The sequence below is a fragment of the Fundulus heteroclitus genome, chromosome 13 (assembly GCF_011125445.2).
Source record: "Fundulus heteroclitus isolate FHET01 chromosome 13, MU-UCD_Fhet_4.1, whole genome shotgun sequence".
NCBI classification, from domain to species: domain Eukaryota; kingdom Metazoa; phylum Chordata; class Actinopteri; order Cyprinodontiformes; family Fundulidae; genus Fundulus; species Fundulus heteroclitus.
In genome coordinates, this window is record NC_046373.1 from 22,342,709 (window position 1) to 22,356,342 (window position 13,634).

Genomic DNA, 13,634 nt, shown 5'->3' on the forward strand with positions numbered 1-13,634 from the left:
GTAAATAGCGGGCATCCCTGTCAGATGCCTTATTGTAGATTAAATCTTGGAGATGTACTAAAATGATGCTTTACAGAGTTATTACCTTCTACATACAGTGCGTACATACTTATAGAAAAAGTAACAAACACTAAATCTTTTAACTGTGACTAATGAATGATGCTTTATGGTGCTAAATGCATTGTGAAGGTCAAAAGAAAAATAGTTTAAATGTACAGAATATTATAAAATATCTAAGATTAACCTGGGATTTTTAGAAATATTGCAGTTTTGCATTATCTCAGATTAAAATTAATTATTTATTCACCTTTCTGTGTCTGAACAACATAGATGAGGTCATTCCAGGGTGCAGGCTTGGAACAGCTAAGGGTTTAGTGTGAAATTGCCAACCTGTCAGTCATCTCCTTCTTTTATAGCTTCAGTTTTGAAGACTGCATCAGAATTAGAAATTGAAACAGCACTGATGATGCACCTTTCCTCCTAATTGCAGATCAATGCATATGTGACAAAAACAGAGGAGTATTTACACTTTACATTTGATTCAGGTCATTTGTCAGAGGCTGGAAACAATGGGAGCTTTAGCCCATGCCCCTAATAGTGTAATTTTCTAGACACAGTTGCCTCGTTTTTAAGTAATTTGACATAATGATATAGGATATGTTGTACCAGCTATCTGGGTTTTAATTAATTGAAATTATTGTGAATCAAACAAAAAAGGTTTAAACTGACTTTACTTGGTTTTAAGATTTTGTTAGTAGATGAAGTGAAGGATGAGGAGAGTTTACCACTGACGAAAAAACATTTAGTTAAAGAAGAAAATTACAACTTTGGGAATATTTAGAGACAAAATTTCTGCTCAATCCGACAAAGAAATAAATTCTGAAAAATAGAAACTTTTGGCTAAGTGTCAAATAAATGTGCTGCCTCTCTTATCAACAAAAGGTACCTTTTTAAATGTTTCACTTTCATCAAACAAGAGTGAATAACTCCTGAAGCTCAATGGCTCTAATTTATCCTCTCTGCACCATAGGCAATCTGTGTATTGTGTATGATTCTTCATCCAATAAGATTAATTAATTGTACTTGTATAAGTCACACTCCTGGCAGCTTAGATCCGCCGACCCGAATATAGTCATTAGCAGACTGATAGAAACCAAACAGTTACACTACAAAAAACAAGACAGGACTGTTGTGCAATTATACACTGTTTAAAGTTATTTAATGTTCAATAAATAAATCTCTGTCTGTTAGGTATTATCCGGTGGATATCAGCTCTTAAGATGATATCAGGACAATGGTTGAAAGGAATAATTCGAGCCCTGGCAATCTTTTAACAGCAAACTCTGAGTGTAAAGGAGAGTTTAAAGGAGTGACCACTTCTCTTCAAGTTCAAGAATTTAATAACAGAAATAACATGAATATCCAGAAAACATCATTATATAATGCTGTTTATCTGAAATTAACTATACATTTCAATCAATAAATCCTCTCTACTAGGCTAGTGAAACTTAACTAAAACTACTAAGGAAAATGAAGATAAAAAAACCAAGCTAAGGAACTATATACATGCAAAAGAACAAATAAGCAAAAAGTGGTTGATTTTCATCAAAATAATTCAGTGAATCCTAGTTCACTGCAAATTTGACTTAAAGAACATGGAATGGAGATAAATTAGCTTAACTAATTTAGAAAGACATTTGGCATGTGTTTCAAACCGTTCACAAAGCAAATCCCGAGTTAAACGAAACATTATTAGATGAAATAACATTCTGTTTGAGTTAAAGAACCAAAGTTTACCTTAAAGATCATGGAATGAGCTTAAATTAGCTACACTAATTCAGAACAACATTTGGTATGTGTTTCAACCCATTCACAATTCAAATCCAGAATTACACATACATTATTTGAGGAAATAACATTTTAAAGACTGATTTGCTTGGTAAGAATCTTTAAGTATAGACCAGTTCATTGTTATTGTTTTGATCCGGGTTTTTCACGCACTACGCGCCGGACTGGTTGGCAAAAGACGAACACAATGGCGGACGCAAACAAAGGAAACGACGAGTTCTCAATGTATTTTTCTTCTTTAGATAACGTATCACAAGATCGTTTTAAGAGTAAGTTGATGCTCAGAGGAGAGAGCATGAAAGCTCTGAAACCACTGGACGGCTACAATTATTTCATATCGGGACATACGCACCAGCAACCCCTGTGACCCCATGAGGGATTAAGCGGGTCAGAAAATGGATGGATGGATGTTCAGACATGTTTGTGTAACATCCGAAAGCGGAGTCGGACACAGACAGCGCCTCAGCAAAGAGGAAGACTCGCCACCGGTAGGTTAAAAAAAACATTGTTCACTAAGGATTATTTTGGTGTTTTTGTCTTATTAATCCTTTTCACAGACTCATGCCAGAGGGTTTGCATACATTGTACATGTACGTATATTATTACGAAACAAACGTTTACGTCTTGACTTAAGTATATATCCTAGTTTTTTATTTATATCATTGTTTAAGTAGAACAATGACCAGTGCAAAATTAAGTTGTATTTACCGGAGATGAAGTGTAGACTGCAAATTCTGTTGTAGTATGATGGCTCCCACAGTCGATTGGGATTGTCTGCCTGCCTCCTTTTCATTGAAATTATCCCTTTCTTTCGTCTTCATTCGTCCTTTGGTAAACGACAGAAACAAACATCCAACGATTTGGAATGCCTCTTGTGTGCAACCGGGAGCACAACAAGTCGTAGGCATTGTTTAGATTCCAAAATTAATCAAACTAAAAGTACGCTCTAAATCACCTGTTTTGTCACGTAGTAGACGAGAACAGTACTGTTTTTGCCTACCCACAGGACCCGGATGTAGCGCTGACGTCACGGGTGAACTGGTCTATAGGAGCACTTGATTTTATTAATGCGGTTATACCTCCAGGAGGTAGGGGTCGCTGCAGCGATTGGTCACTAAAATCGGCTAATCCTAAAGTTAATAAAACGTCTTTAAATTGATTTTAATATTCAATATTAATGTGATAATAATGCTCACAGTACTATCAAACGATAGCGAGCGAAATTAACAAGCTTTATGTTTAAAACAAGCTTAGTTGAATAACCAGACATTTTCGGAACTAACTTTAAATAATTCAGCTTTATTTTTAGCCATAATGAGAGAGCCGGATAACATAACAAATAATATCCCATCAATGTATGAAACCCTTGTGGAGATAACGTTTATTATAATCATAAAAAAAATCACGTCAGCAACGACATGGTATCAGATTGCTAGCATGAGCTACATCCGTTAGCTTGTTGTGTTTAAAAGCACCATGTGGGCGCACTACACAAACATTTCTAAATGAATTCTTTACTCTTCCTGCCTTAATCCTTCCAGACCCGTTGGTGTCTCATGCAAGTTTGCTCCACTTCGGCCATCAAGGAAGAGAGCAGTGATCTAGGAAAAATTGTTTGTCTTTCCCGCAACAGACATGCAGCTCTGCAGCTATGAGCTAACTGAAAGTGTGGTAGGGGCAGTTTCGACGTCCTGCTGGCAGCCTCTAGGCTCTCAGCTTGTCTGGTGAGAGAATGCGACCAATCCCTATCATCTCGAGTCCGCTCTCCTGCATCAGCTGACAAAAATAATCAAAGCTTTCGGCATTCTATAATTCGCGGCTAGTTGCGCAGAAGTCAGAGTGCATCTTAGCTTCGATCTGGTCGGTGAATCTTCAAACTCAGTCGGGTCCTGCGCTCCGTAGAGGACAAGAATTTCCCCCTGTTTCGCTCCATTGAAGCGAGGGCAGAAGAGTTTCTCTGAAGGCCCGTTCTGTGGAGCTTGTGGGATTTGTGGGCTTTGAGCCCCATGTGACACCCCATGGCTGCTGGTCCACGGCAGACTCTCTCCCTGAGAGTCCCAGGAAGGAGTGAAGAATGAGAGATATTGTCTGTGGGAGCAAAGTTTTATAGCACTGATGTAATCCTGCTGAGAGGGGAGGTCCTTTGTGCCTGTGAGAACTTCTGTAGCTTCCAATCCAATCTGATTCATCAGGACTCAATGGCACTACAGGACAGAATGGTGCAGTGACCAGACATTTGTTGATTTTAAAACAAAATAAAAATGTCACAAGGCCGTTGCTAGAGGAAAAATGCTAATCAGTGAACTTCAACCAAAAAAGTTGACTTTAAAATCAAGCATCAGGCAAGTGACCGAGAATAGAGTTATATTCAAAAACAGTTTATCAATGTGTTGTGATTGCCAACACCTACTGTATGTGACAGAAATTTAACCCCTTTCATCCAGGCACATATATCCACTTGAGAATCAAAACATCTAATTAAACAATTAAAAAAAACCATTGTAATTATTGCCTGGTTTATTTTCACAACACAACCAGGAGAAGGCTGTTTTAATCTGTGTGAATTTTTCTCTGAACAGTTAAATAGCTGCTGTCAAATTTTATTCATAGGCTGTACATATGAATGGCTTCTCACCTGTGTGAGTTCTCATGTGGTAAATTATACCACTTTTATCCATGTAACTCTTTCCACAGGCTGTACATGTGAATGGCTTCTCACCTGTGTGACTTCTCATGTGTTTATTTAAACCACCTTTATCACTGTAACTCTTTCCACAGGTTGTACATGTGAATGTTTCCTTGCCTGTGTGAATCCTCATGTGTTTAGTTAAAGTAGTTTTATCCATGTAACTCTTTCCACAGGCTGTACATGTGAATGGCTTCTCACCTGTGTGACTTCTCATGTGTTTATTTAAACCACCTTTATCACTGTAACTCTTTCCACAGGTTGTACATGTGAATGGTTCTTTGCCTGTGTGAATCCTCATGTGTTTAGTTAAAGTACTTTTTTCCCTGTAACTCTTTCCACAGGCTGTACATGTGAATGGTTCCTCGCCTGTGTGAATCCTCATGTGATAAGTTAAACTACATCTGCCAGCGAAACCTTTTCCACAGGCTGTACACGTGAATGGTTTCTCGCCTGTGTGAGTTGTCATGTGATAAGTTAAACCTCCTTTATCCCTGTAACTCTTTCCACAGGCTGTACATTGAAATGGTTTCTCACCTGTGTGACTTCTCATGTGAACAGTTAAACAAACTTTGTGCCTGTAACTCTTTCCACAGGCTGTACATGTGAATGGTTTCTCATCTGTGTGACTTTTCATGTGAAATGTTAAATAACCTTTATCCCTGTAACTCTTTCCGCATGCTGTACATGTGAATGGTTTCTCACCTGTGTGACTTTTCATGTGACAAGTTAAATAAAATCTTTGAGTGAAACTCATTCCACAGGCTGTACACGTGAATGGCTTCTCACCTGTGTGAGTTCTCATATGATAAATTAAAGTAAATTTCTTAGCGTAAGTCTTTCCACAGGTTGAACATGTGAATGGCTTCTCACCTGTGTGAGTTCTCAAATGATCAATTAGAGAAACTTTTTCCCTGTAACTCTTTCCACAGGTTGTACATGAGAATGGTTTCTCACCTGTGTGATTTTTCATGTGACGAATTAAACCCATTTTTTGCCTGTAACTCTTTCCACAGGTTGTACATGTGAACGGTTTCTCACCTGTGTGACTTCTTAAATGATCTGTTAGGCCACCTTTTTGCCTGTAACTCTTTCCACAGGTTGTACATGTGAATGGTTTCTCACCTGTGTGAATTCTCATGTGATGAGTTAAACTACTTCTATCCATGAAACTCTTTCCACAGGCTGAACATTTGAATGGCTTCTCACCTGTGTGAGTTCTTATGTGATAAGTTAAACTACTTTTATTTCTGAAACTCCATCCACAGGTTGTACATGTGAAAGGCATCTCCGTCGTAAATGTTCCCAAGTGACTTTTTTGAGAAAGGCTTTTAGAACCAATTTTAGAAGAATCTATATTTTGCCCAGGGTGATTTTTCTTGTTAAATCTTGGTGTTGACATGTCAGCAGCTCTTTTCTGCTCTTTGGTTTTATCCCCTCTCTCATTTTGTTTCTGTTTTACGCTCCTTTTTCCTGGGTCCTCATTATTGCTTCCTCCCGGACTCTGACTTGCCACTTCAGGGAGGGCCTGAGACTTGAGTTGGTTCCTGTTTGGTTCCATTTCATTTTGGAGTTGTTGCACATTAGAAGAAATCATTAAAATGTCACCAGTCTTATGTTTCAGCACAAATTGCTTTTCATATTTGCAGATTTTTCTCTCTTCCTCATTAAACAGTTGATGTTCTTGTTCCTCTTTCTCCTGTTTTATCTTCAGAGGCTCTGTTTCCTTCCCCCACCCTTTTATTTGCCAAGGCTCTGGAAACTCTTCTTTGAAAGTGGAGGTCCTCTCTTGGTTGCCGAGTTCAGTGTGAACCCCCTCGTCTTTACACACACCATATTTTTGGGGATCTGAAAAAAAAGGAAAAAAAACAGTGCTTATACTTGTGAGTAAAAGAATGCAGTTGTGGTGTATGAGTTTGTGAAGCTAACTCATACTCCACAAATGAAACTATTAGCTTTACTACCAATAAACTGAGGATGCATATGGAAATTTGAGAAAGCTAACAGTAGCCGCTAACCAATAACCAACTACTGTCACTCAGTTTGTGTTATACATCGTAAGACAAAAGATTGTTTCAGCTCGGAAGGCTCTGTTCTTCCTTTCCCCATACAAATTAGATAGAAGCAACGGCAGATTAATAATGTGCAAAACATAGAGTGCCACTTACTATCACTTTGGCTTGGCAAGTTAACTTAATACTGGCTCTTCGTGGAAACAGAACCTAAGCTGCAAAATAATTATGAAAATGAAGCTTTGGAGCCTTTATACGATATAGAACAGGGGTTTCCAAAGTGGGGGTCACAAGATGATCTGGGCCCCATTTCAGAAAGCTGGGTCAGTGGATATTCAGAGTAATTTCTGATAAGATAAGATAGGCTTTATTGATCTCACATCGGAGAAATTTACTTGACACTTTGGCTCAGTAATCAATAACCAGAAGAAGGTGCCAAAAGTAGGAAAAGTTGCATCAGTTATACACAGTGTGTCCTCATATATACAGTGGATCAAAAAAAGAAAATAAGAATAAAAATACAAAAAGAAATAGAAATAAGGCAGAGGAAGTCTTATGTACATTCACGGTGACTTATACACATAAGTATTGACATAGTATATTCAGGTGGTAATAGCAGCAGAAGTCAGTCTTTCAGGATTATTGCACAGGTTATAGCACAGTGTATTAAATAGAATTGCACATTAGTTATTGCACATTAGTTATTACAGTTACAGTTATAGTGCAGCATTGTATAATCTGATGGCAGCAGGGATGAATGACCTGCGGTAGCGCTCCATTTTACAGATAGGATGTCTAAGTCTGTCACTAAAGGAGCTGCTCAGCTCCTCTACAGTCTGGTGCAGGTGGTGGATGGTGTTGTCCATGATGGATGTGAGCTTGGACAACATCCTCCTCTCAGCCACTTCCTCCACCAAGTCCAGAGTGCAGCCCAGGACAGAAGTAGCCTTCCTCATCAGCTTATTCAGCCTCTTTCTGTCCTGCTCTGTGCTGCCAGGGGCCCAGCAGACGACAGTGTAGAGGAGGGCTGAGGCCACCACAGAGTCATAACAAGTTTTAAGCAGGGGCCTGTTCACACCAAAGGACCTCAGCCTCCTCAGGAGGTGGAGGCGGCTCTGGCCCTTCCTGTACAGAGCTTCGGTGTTATGAGTCAAGTCCAGTTTTTTGTTGACGTGAACACCCAGGTATTTGAAACTCTCCACAGTTTCGATTCCCTGCCCCTGGATGTTCACGGGGGAGTGAGGTGGGGGGTCTTCTCCTGAAGTCGATCACCATCTGCTTGGTTTTGCTGGTGTTTAAACACAGATGGTTCTTCTCACACCAGTCCACAAAGTTCATGATGACCGACCAGTACTCCAGCTCGTTCCCTTCAGACACACAGCCCACAAGGCCGAGTCATCAGAGAACTTCTGAAGGTGGCAGCTGTCCGTGTTGTAAGTAAAGTCTGAGGTGTAGAGGGTAAAAAGAAACGGAGACAGAACGGTACCCTGGGGGGCCCCGGTGCTGCAGAGTGCCACCTCTGACTGACAGTCGTGCAGCCACACATACTGAGGGCGGTCAGTGAGGTAGTCCATGGTCCAGTCAGCCAGATGTTTGTCCACCCCAGTATCCTCCAGCTTCCCCCTCAGCAACACCGGTCTGATGGTGTTGAAACCGCTGGAGAAGTCAAAGAACATGACTCTCACAGCGCTCCCAGTGGTCGCCAGGTGGGTGAGCGCCCGCTGCAGCAGGTAGATGATGGCGTCCTCTACTCCTATGTTGGGCCGGTAGGCAAACTGCAGCGGGTCCAGGGTGGGGCTCACCACGGTGTGTAGGTGTGCTAGGATGAGGCGCTCCATGGTCTTCATCAGGTGGGAGTTCAGAGTGACTGGTCTGAAGTAGGCCGGTTCCTTGATGTGCGGTGTTTTGGGAATCGGTACCACACAGGAGGTCTTCCACAGGGTGGGGACCACCCCCAGGCTGAGGCTCAGGTTGTAGATGTAGCTGAGGACCTGACAGAGCTCGTCTGCACAGGTCCTCAGCAGGTGTAGGCGTCCTTAACATTTGCATAGAAGAGGTCGAGCGTTTTATTGTCCCTTGTTGTACACGTGACGTACTGGGTGAGCGTGGGGAGGGTGGAACGAAGACATGGTTGAAATCTCCTGTGATGAGCAGGAGAGCGCTGGGGTGCTGTGTTTGCAGTTTGTTTACCGCGCCGTGAATCCGCTCACATGCGGCGGTGGCGTCCGCGAAGGGAGGGATATAAACACACAGCACGATCACGTGACCAAACTCTCACGGCAAGTAACAAGGTCTCAAACTCACTGCGAGAATTTCAACATCTGAGCAGCATATCTGCTGCTTCACGTGAACGTGAGCTGCATTACACCATCTCTCATTCACAAACACCGCCAGCCCCCTCCTCTCTTTTTTCCGCTCTCGCCAAAGTTCTGTCTGCGCGGATGAGTTTAAAGCCGTCCAGGGAGACCACTGAGTCCGGGACAGATCCATCTATCCACGTATCCGTAAAGCACACGATACTAGCGTCTCTGTACCTCCTTTGGAAATGGGTTAGTGCTGCGAGTTCCTCGGTCTTGTTGCGGAGAGATCTTACGTTTCTGATGATGGAAAATAACTTTTCCTCCGCTTCGTCCTGCCACCCCTGCAGCCTCTCCATCTCCTCCGTATGTCTGCGGGGATGTCTGGTTTCTCAGCGTGGTGGGGAACTGGGCCGTAGCGAGTAGAGTCCCGTAGTCCGAGGAGCTGGTTCCGCGTGTAAACAATGGCACGTCTGGATTCATGGACAAAGGGGTCTCCCCTTGCAGCATCAAAAAGTGCCAAAAATAGCAAAAAAAACTAAGCACTAAAGTCCCATAAGTTGGCTTCTTTATATGGAGTGAATTTTGTCTTAAAAAGATTTGAATAAATATAAAAAAGATTTGAATGAATATAAAAGGATATATATACATATACATACATTTATAAATATCCAAGTACAAAATACAAATGTAAAAATGTGACATACAAATAAATAAACAAAATACAAATATAAAAATGTGACAAATAAATAAACAAATTTATATAAATAAACGTGTCTTTGTAAATATATTTTCGAGATTTGAAAATAAATATGCTTGACTTTGTATGTGGAATCTGCATTTGTGAATCTCCTTTTTGCATTTGTGAATCTGCTTTTTGCATTTGTGAATCTCCGTTTCGCTTTCATGTCGATGACGTCATTTTGAGACATTCCTACTGCAAACCTAGATCCAAATATAAATGCCACTAGATTTGAATGCGAAGACACCCGCCACGGAACAACCAGCAGATGGCAGTGCCACAACGACACATGTTAAAACGTCTGAAGGCATGGAATGTGAATAAGAGTTTTTGAACTTTAATGTATCTAATACTGATTATTAATTTAATCATTTGAATTTAAATATTTAAAATACTTTCACAGCAAAAATTATATGCAATTACTTTAGATTCATTAATTACAGAGTATGTAATTAGATTATTTTTTTAATCGATTGACAGCCCTATTTATTAATTTTATATGCTGCAATTTATTCCAGCAAGTATTGACACGTCAGTCAGATAAACACAAAACAAATAAATCAGAACCAGCGGTACTACGCACACTACTTGGCCTAAAGACGGTCTAACATCAGCCCTGTTTGCGGCTTCCCTCGGAGGTCTGCGGTCTCTCTGCTCCGCTCAACGTTGGACTTTTTATTAAAATTACGCACTATTATCTTATCGCATTCAAATCTAGTGGCAATTATATTTGGATCTAGGTTTGCAGTAGGAATGTCTCAAAATTACGTCATTGACATGAAAGCGAAACAGAGATTCACAAATGCAAAAAGCAGATTCACAAATGCAAAATGGAGATTCACAAATTCAGATTCCACATACAAAGTCAAGCATATTTATTTTCAAATCTCGAAAATATATTTACAAAGACACGTTTATTTATATAAATGTTTATTTATTTGTATGTCACATTTTTATATTTGTATTTTGTTTATTTATTTGTATGTCACATTTTTACATTTGTATTTTGTACTTGGATATTTATAAATGTATGTATATGTATATATATCCTTTTATATTTATTCAAATCTTTTTAAGACAAAATTCACTCCATACTTTTAGTGCACATACGTTCAGGATACCCGATCCGATTTTCACTAATATAAAAACACTCCAAAAAATACTATAAAGAGGAAAAAGTAGGAAAAGGAAGGATACAGCCGATGTGACCGGCTGCTGCCTGCGCAGCACGATCTTCATACGAGGAGGTAAATTCCTCAATACCCTGGCTTTTCTGTTTCAGAAAGCCCAGATGCCTTTACCCTGTGTAAAATTTTGTCATCAAATTATTCCATTAAACAGCTCTGCTACTGAGCAGAGTTGTTTGGGCTAACTGAGGTTTTCCTCCTTTTTAGGCAAGATCTGCACAAGAAGTGTCAGAAAAGGCGTGTCCTTTTCTGGAGGAGCCAGTATGCTGGAGCGCAAATACTCCACAAAAATTTCTCCCAGGAGAGACTAACCAGACTATGATTAAATGTCTGATCATTTGTGGATAAATATATTTTCAAGCGTCAGCCTATGGTTTTTTGCTGTTGTCAATGATTTATCTTAATATTCTCAGCCTGCACATTGCTCTTCTAACACAACAAGGCGATGTTCTGCTCAATTCAATTCAACTTTATTTATAAAAACGCCAATTCATGAAACATGTCATCTCAAGGCACTTTCTAAAGTCAAATTCAAATTTAGTTCTCAGTTCTGAACAATTTTTAGTGCTGCTCTTTGGTTTTATGCAAACAGCAGCTTTTAAATAACGTAGGTCACACAGAAAAATCTTTCAGAGCCAACTGTATGTCGCGCTGTCAGGAATGTTACTGTTGCACTCAGTTATAGTAGAGTTTAATGGTAATTATTGCGGCGTATCAACTTAAAATTTTTATCCAAACGCCACAGCGGCTAAAAGAAGGGGTATAGGCTACTGATGATGCGTCACGCTGAACCATTACACACGATGTCCTTTTATTTCTCCATTTCACGATCTCAACACAAAACGTTTACTTACATTATGAGCCGTGCATGGATACATCAAACAGTGCATTGATGACGGTCAACAGAACGTTTCTCCCTAAGCTCACCCAGCCGCCATAATCCAGGTCGCTGTTGAACTCAGGTGAGCACACAAACTGATGCAGAAGTACTTTAAATATAAAATTATTACATACTAGCAGGCAGAAGGGAACTCTGCTTTGTTCTGATCCTTGTTCTCCCTAGCTGCTGTAATTGCAGAACCTCTTCTAGTATGAATTTGTCAGTGTTCAGCTTGACACCAGTGCTCATTTTTATCACAGTGTAGGTGATATGCTTGACTTATGAGTCAATACACAGCGCTTCCGAAACTGTTAGTTTCCAGCCCAAACCAGCATAAAACCTGCCCAACTTAAAAGAAAAAAACAAGCCCAAATCTCAAACTCTCTCATGTTAAAAGCATAGAACTATTTAAAGGAGAAGTCCTGTCAAAATCAGAATTTAAACTGCTGAAAGTACTTTAAATTTAAAATGATTACATACTGTTCAATAAATGATAAGTTTTTTAATTAAGAGTAATTTTCATTCGAATATGCTTTTTTGGAGACATCCATCTTGGTGAAAAACAGTACTGCCACCTCCCAGTTTGTGACGTCAGGTTGCGGGAGGATCGGCTGTCGAGCAAGTCCCAATGCCCTATCTGTCCCTTTGTAAATAAATACCCGTTTTCATGCCGGAATATTTTTTTTACCTCATAAACAAAGATAGACACGGTATTAAGCATTTAAATTTATAGTAATAATAATTTTACATTTTAGAGACATAAAAAGACAACAAATAAGCACTAAAGTATGGTTCATAGGTTGGGTTCTGCAATGTTATCAAGGAGTAAAAACTCATCTTTAGAACCAATCTCTGCTCAAAATGGTGATCTGCACCACCTAATCTACTTTCAGCAGTTATCAGTTATTGCAACCGTGAACTGCAGAAAATACGGGGAGAGCTGCTCCTTCTGCCTTTACTCACTCTGCGGAGTGAAATATCCTGGCGGAGGGATATTTCAGCATCACTTAGTTTAGAGCCCAAACATGCGACTTCACTTTCAGAAACAAGCCCAAAAAACTGCAACCCGAAACTCATGAAATTTACAAGTGACTTTAGAAAAAATAAGACCAAAGTCGCATAAAATAAGTGGGCCTCACAACAGTGAGCATTCTTTCCAAGTGTGTCATATCACTCCGCCCTTCTGGTCGGGTAAACAAATGACCCCGCAAATTCTACATTATAAAAAAGAAAAATCTATGGAAAAGTCTCGCTCTCATGTCATCTTGAAGACATTCTTCTTTGAAATGTTGGCTACAGACGACGTGTATTCTCTCTGGCCAGAAGTTTGATGGCAAATCCTCCCTCTTCAAGCTGGCAATCCAACAAAAGAACCCGTGGTGGATCATGAATCGGAATGGTAAAAAAAATTAATGTTTTTTTTCACTTTTACCCGATGTATTGGAACATCCAACTGCCATGCACGTGAGCATTGTTGCTTCAGCAATAGCTCTCGCGAATTTCAATGGTGAAGTCCTCTCGAAATCCGAAATAATCGTTGTTGACCGCAGCTGTGTACAACAGTTCCTATTGAATTAGCTTGTAGAGCACATTGCCTTAACGTAACATAACGTCACAGGATGTGATGTCAGGTGGCCATTATTGCCAAAATATGGGCATTAATGGCCGCCCGCATACACAGTGATCCAGACGACAATTTATGCTTTTATTTTCTTATTGATTAACGCTAAATTCAATAAATCACCACGGACATATTAGTTTTAGGTATGGCTAATGATCCACCGATTTTTCCTTGATGACTGGACTTCTCCTTTAACACATAAGAACATGCCATTAGCACACAACTGCGCTGAAGCAAAGAAAAAAAAAACTCTGGGCATAAGGCCTCCGCACAAAATGTACAACAGTTCAGGTCAAGCAGACAAGCCTTTCAATGGGGGGCTTTAAAGTTTCTAAAACAAGTCGCAAAATTATTTTTTTCA

The 13,634-nt window shown here is 39.9% G+C and overlaps 1 protein-coding gene across 2 annotated transcripts in view; it reads right to left on the reverse strand.

Moving 5' to 3' along the window:
- LOC105931635 (oocyte zinc finger protein XlCOF6) overlaps positions 1-13,634 on the reverse strand; it is a 30,904-nt gene that overhangs the window by 15,517 nt on the left and 1,753 nt on the right. Inside the window, exon 2 of one of the 2 annotated variants that reach the window (XM_021320437.2) lies at positions 3,128-6,382. The exons of the other annotated variant lie outside the window; for it this stretch is intronic. Coding sequence (XP_021176112.2) covers positions 4,449-6,382 — 1,934 coding nt within the window. The 3' untranslated portion in view covers positions 3,128-4,448. Of the gene's footprint in view, positions 1-3,127; positions 6,383-13,634 lie in introns of those variants that run through there. 2 annotated transcript variants of the gene reach the window in all.